General features: G+C 40.7%; 1 protein-coding gene across 1 annotated transcript in view; it reads right to left on the reverse strand.

The window, feature by feature from the left end:
* Pamr1 (peptidase domain containing associated with muscle regeneration 1) overlaps nucleotides 1-6,279 on the reverse strand; it is a 92,138-nt gene that overhangs the window by 57,177 nt on the left and 28,682 nt on the right. The window contains exon 2 of the mRNA XM_013352566.2: nucleotides 2,921-3,097. Within this exon, the coding sequence (XP_013208020.2) occupies nucleotides 2,921-3,097 (177 nt within the window). The remainder of the gene's footprint in view (nucleotides 1-2,920; nucleotides 3,098-6,279) is intronic.

Here is a 6,279-nt window from a genome sequence, read left to right on the forward strand (position 1 = left end):
GGTAGATTGAAAGATGATAGATAGATAGATAGATAGATAGATAGATAGATAGATAGATAGATAGATAGATAGATAGATATAGATAGATTTATAAATGGTAGATAGACAGACTGACCACACCTTTAATCCCAGTACTCAAGAGCTGAATTTTGTTTAAGAAGAGCCTGAGCTACATAGAGTGATCGTCTCTTAAAAGCATTGGGGTCTGGGCACATAACACAATGGTAGCATGCCAGGCACTCTGGGCATGATTCTTATCACTGCAAATGTGTGTGTGTTCTAACAAATATCACACAAAGAAAGAAACTAAAAACTGATTACCTATTGTCTTAGTTAGAGTTTCTATTGCTGTGAAGAGACACCATTACCACATCAACTCTTATAGAGGAAAACATTTCATTGGGGCTGGCTTACAGTTTCAAAGGTTTAGTTGATTATCATCATGGCAGGGAGTATGGTGGTGGGCAGAGAGATTTGACTAGTTACTGGATACTGGAGAAGGACCTGCTACATCTTGATCCACAGGCCAACAGGAAGTAAACTGAGATACTGGGCATGACTTAAGCATATATAATACCTCAAAACCTGCCTCCTCAGTGACACACTTCTTCCAACAAGGTCACACCTCCCAGAAGTGCCATTCCCTGTGAGTTTATGGGGCCCAATTACATTAAAAGTATCAGCAATGACAACCCAAAATTCAGAAATACCCGCAGAACCAAGACTGTGCTCTTAGGATAAGAGTTTCTTGGAGAAACGACTGAATACAGATCTGGGCTGGAATATATATAAAATCTGAAAGACTTGCTCATGGTAGAAACCCAAGAAGCTTCTAACGCCAGCGCCCATGTCTGAAAGACAAGGAGTAAAGACTAAAGGAACTCTCAGTACCCTAAAAACGGGGTCATATGTATGCTAAAGAAGGCAATGACAGAAGCTGTTAGACTATAGATATAAACAAACTGTGGTTCCCAATGGCACACACTGAGGCTTCTTGGACCGCAATGGTGACTTGTCAGGGCTCAGAAAAGGAGTTTCAAAGCAGCCTTCTTCCTTTGCCTTGCCTGCCCTTCAGGGTGGCAGAGTGATTCCTGTGGGACTATCCTCCACTCTCCAGAGCCAGTGGCCACTCCTAGGACCTCCGAAGGAGGGACTACAGATCTTGCATGCTACCTATAGGTTGCACCTTTCTTACCTATCACATGACTGACTGACTGACACCCACATCACCTTATAATAGCTGAGGTTACCCTGTGGTTACACAGTAAACACAGATCTCCCTCAAACTACTCAAAATTGTGCAGACCATGGCTAGTGTCCCACAATAGAGGAATCTTGAGGCATCGTTCAGTCATTTCTCTACAGACCCCTCTTGCCAGCCAGGAAGTTGGGGTGGTTAAGTCGCCTTTCTGAAATCAAATTGCAGGGCTACCAAAGCTAGTCCTGCTTTGTTTTCAAAACCACCCTCTGTTTTTAAAAGAAGGGGGAAGATAAAAATTCCAACAGCATAGTTTTGATCTTTCATTCCTTCACCTTCAGAAATATCATGGGACAGTCTCTGTGTCCCCTTCCTTATGGCCTGTCCTGGAGGTTCAAGGTAAGCTTCCTGGGTGGGGGGTGGAGTGGGAGTCAGAATGTAAGGCAGTAATGGTCCCTTGTTTTCCTGCTGGTAAATGCCCAGAGCCAGCCACAGTGGAAACACAGTGAGAGGCTCAGCCTCCGTCGTCCATGCTTTCTGCTCTTCCTGCCCAATTCCACTCCCTGATGACTCTCAGCCCTTTACCTAACTCTGTCCGGCAGCCTCTGACCTTCATTGCAGTGCCCATTAATTCCCTCCTGCCCTTCGTTCTGCCCTCCTTCAGATCTTTTCCCCATCTATAGCTAAAGAGAAATTGCTTTTAACCTTTCACCAAAAGATCTCCAGCAGCCTGGATCTCACGGCAGGGCTTTGGAAAAGGCTCTTTTTTATTCAGCTCCTGCTCCTCCTTTCAAATTGCTCTCCCTTAATATCTTCTTGCCTGTCCCCCTTTCCACACGTCTCCCAGCACAAACTTGCTTTCCTGGACAGAGTGAGCTCCTTGGAATTCTCAAAACTTCATGCTTCCTCCTGATGCAGGTCCCTTGCATATTCTGTCAACAGCTGAACCCCTCCAGTCCCCTAGATCCTCTTGAGACTGCTGCTTGCATCTTCAGTATACATATCACATCACCTTGCTTAATAAATCTTCATTGATCTTTGTTCTGCCTCATCCCATTCTCATCCCTGTTACCATGGTACCCTGTGCATCTCTACCACAGTCCTTACATAGCAACAATCATAGCTCCCTGTTCCCCACCTTCCCTGTCAGGCTGTAAGCTCTGGCAATGTTGGGAATGTGTCTTTAAACAAAATGGCTAAAGAGATGGCTTAGTGTTTAAGAATGTATACTGCTTTTGTTGAGTTCAGTTTTGGTACCCATGTCAACGCTGCCTGTAACTCTGGCTCCAGTGGATATGGATATTACATCATCTTCTTACCTCTATGAGAATACACACACACATACACACACACACACACACACACACAAATAGATAAATAAAAATTTAAAATATAAAAAACAAAACAACAACAAAATCAACTCAAATTGTCATCTCCATAACTGCCTAAGAGCTACTCTGTCTGCTTGCTAAGTGAACAGAAGAGTGGACAAACTCTCAGATGTACAACTAGATCACGGAAAAGAATACCAATTACATAGATAACAGATAGATAGATTCTCTTCCCTGCAGTCAGACTTAGCTGAGCTGTGTCACTCTTAATAACCATTACAGCACAGCCCTGGATGGATGGCTGCCTGCCAGAATCCAGACGTCCACTCTGTGCCTGTCCGTGACCTCAGATAATGTGACGATAACTTGTGGTGTCCCGTTGCACACTCACCTGGGTGAATCAAGCAGGAGTCGCATTCATTGTCCTCATTCCTGCAGCACGGGATGGTATAACCCACCACTTCCTTCTTGCCTGGGCAGACGCACTCAATCTGGTCGTATTCACAACACTCCCTACACATGATGTTCCACTCAGCTCCAGGGCAGGCTTCGTTAATCACTGTGTACTCTGCAAGGGAAAGCAAGCAAGTGAGGCTAGGGGCTAGCAGGCATGGGAAGACCCACAAACATTCCACCATTAGGAGCAAACTTGCCCTACCAGAGTGTCATCTTGTCTGAATGAGAGGCACTGGTGTAACCTCTTACCAGGTCAGTGTGTCCAAAGGAAGGTGACCTACCCTAGGGGTATTCAAAGCCATTCCTTGGTATACATAAAACATTGGTTCTGTTTTTCATCTTATTTTTAATCTTTATAGAATCAAGCTTCAGGGGCTGTGGATGTAACCCACTAGTAGAGTACCTGCCTATCTAATATACATAAAGCCATGGTCTTGATCTCCGGCACCACGAAAATGGGTGTGGTGCCCCATATCTGTAATCTCCAGTGTTTGGGATGTGGAGGCAGGAGGGTTATGAATTTTGGGCCATCTTTGATTTATACAGTGAGTTCTAGGCCAGCTTAAACTACAGGAGAACTTCTCTCAAATAAAATTTAAAAGTGTGTTTCAGCAAATACAGGTAGACAAGCAGTAAAATGTCTTTATAATCAATATACCAATACAGATTCCTTGTCTTTATAATCAATACGCCAATACAGATTCCTTAGGTTTTGAATTTGTTTTAGCTGTGTTAAAGACTGAAACCAAAGCACTCATTGCCAAACTGCAGTCCCTCCTGAGTCTTCATTTCTATTTTTCTTGAGATATATCTAACTACTGCTTATAGATGCATGTGTTGCTCACTGCACAACACCAAGAGAGACCATTCTACTGCACGGTTGCATAGGACAACTCGGCAATGGAAAACCCATCAGAAAAGGCCAGAGACCACTGTCTAGATGGGGCCATTCAAATACAAGACTAGTGGCCAAGCAGAAACTATGTCATTGATTCCAAATTTGAATCTTCTGTGATGCAGCATACCATAGCCATAGTATCTTCAAATATAAAACCAACAGAGAAGACAACAAGTATCTTCATTAGAATGTTTGGGAGAATGTCAGGCTGAATTCTTTAGCCCAACTTAGTACAACCAAGCATTCTTTCCCCGGACAAAAAGTATTTGTTTATGGGTGGGATATTTTTCCTTTCATTTTTTTTTCATTTCTTTTTATATATATCTTAAGTAAAAAAGAAAACCATCTGGCAAAATCTATAAGAGGGATCGGTTGGAAGCTGTACAGAGTAACCCAGGCTAAAAAAACAGACCTGCTAGCTCGTATTTAGTCTTCTTATTTTTCTTCTTCCCCACTTTCCATTTCCAAAACTGTTGCATAAGATGATTAAAGCAGAAGTGGGTCAGGTATTTGAGGAAGAAAGTGTATCTGTCTGGGCAAGATCCCATGGAGCTTTCCCTAGAAGCTGTCTGCAGGTTTCCCCAGCATGCATTCTGCCTAGCAGTCGCTATGGCTTCAAGACCTTTGAATCTCAGAGTTTAGCTCTCTGTTCTTTTCCTCCACATTTGAAAATTCCCCAGGTTATGTCTGGCTTAAACTTGTGCAGGTCTTGAACACAGTGTCACAGTCTCTGTAAACTCGTGTGCACTTGTTCTGTGGTGTCTGGAAAATGCTATTTTATTAAAACCACCCACTACCTCTGGTTCTTACAGTCTTTCCCACCCCTCTGACATGGATCGCTATGCATTGAGTAAGGGGCATGAGAAAGACATCCCATTCAGGTCTGAGCACTCCAATGTCTCCCATTCTCTGCATTTTGTCCAGTTATGGGTCTCCGTGTTAATCATCTACTGCAAGAAAAAGCTTCTCTGATGAGGGTTGGAGAATATACTGATCTATGTGTATAGAAATACATCATTAGGAGGGTTTTTTGGTGTAAAATAATTATTATTTACATAATTTGTATATACAGACTATAACTGCTTTTTTTAGAACAAGAAAATTTACAGATGAAGGATATTGCTATTCTTTTGTCAAAAACTTCTTCAAGTAAGAAGTTGGTCACTTTCATTTAGAATAATATGGTGGTAAACAGGGGATATTAATATTTATATCTGTGCCTTCATTGTTTATCAGCGATTAGACTTTTGAACCATGATGGACTACTTGCTAAGATCTGGATGGAAAAAAATCAAGAAAAAGAGAGACCTTTAATCACATCTTGAAGATTTATAAAACAAATTCCTTACAACATATTTATGTCATAGATCTTTCCACCTTCTAAGCTAAACACCCTGATTATGTTACTTTATCCCAATATTTGTTTTGAAGCTATAATAGTAGGACAATTTGTTGACTAATTTGATTCTCTGTAAAATGAATGTCCTGTATTCTTTATACAATAAATTATATCTTCCCATAAAATTAGTTTATTACAGAATAATAAGAGACAGGGGTTAAAAACATAAATATTATACAGGGATAAATAATAGTTTATTCAGTCACAATAATCTAAGCCAAGTAATGTTAAGAATAAAAGTCTTTCCAGAACATAAAATTTTTTAAATTTACAAAAATAGCATTGAAATTGCAGTATGAATTATTCCCATGGTTTTGCGACATTACTCACATGAAATAGATGCAAACTTTTGAGAATTTTCTCCTAATTTATAGATCTTCTTTCATAACAAAGACGTTAAGCCATAACTTTGACTCTAAGCCACAGAATGGGCAATGCACTCACAGCAAGTCTTCGCGAATTAGCATCACTCTGAGACTCACTGAGTCCTATCCTCTTTTACTTAGGAACATGAAAACTGGCCACCATTTTATCAATGTACAAAGATAAAAAATTACCTAAATATAAAAATATTTTCCAACTTAAATACATTCAAAATGGTGTTAAGACAAAAGTTAATAGCACTAAGTGCTTACATTCAAGAGAAAGAGCTCACTAGCATCTTTTTTGTCATTTTTAATTGTTTTTATTGAGCTATATTTTTCTCCACTCCCCTCCCTTCCCTGTCTCTCCCCTTTTCCCCTCTCCCATGGTCCCCATGCTCCCAGTATACTCAGGGGATCTTGCCTTTTTCTATTTACCATGTACATTAGATACATGTATATTTCCCTTAGGATCATCTTTGTTGTCTAGGTTCTCTGGGATTGTTAATTGTAGGTTAGTTTTCTTTGCTTTATGTATAAAAACCACTTATGAGTGAGCACATATTATATTTGTCTTTCTGGATCTGGGTTACCTCACTCAATATGATGTTTTCTAGATCCATCCATTTGCCTGC

The sequence above is a fragment of the Microtus ochrogaster genome (assembly GCF_000317375.1).
Source record: "Microtus ochrogaster isolate Prairie Vole_2 chromosome 14 unlocalized genomic scaffold, MicOch1.0 chr14_random_1, whole genome shotgun sequence".
Classification (NCBI taxonomy): Eukaryota; Metazoa; Chordata; class Mammalia; order Rodentia; family Cricetidae; genus Microtus; species Microtus ochrogaster.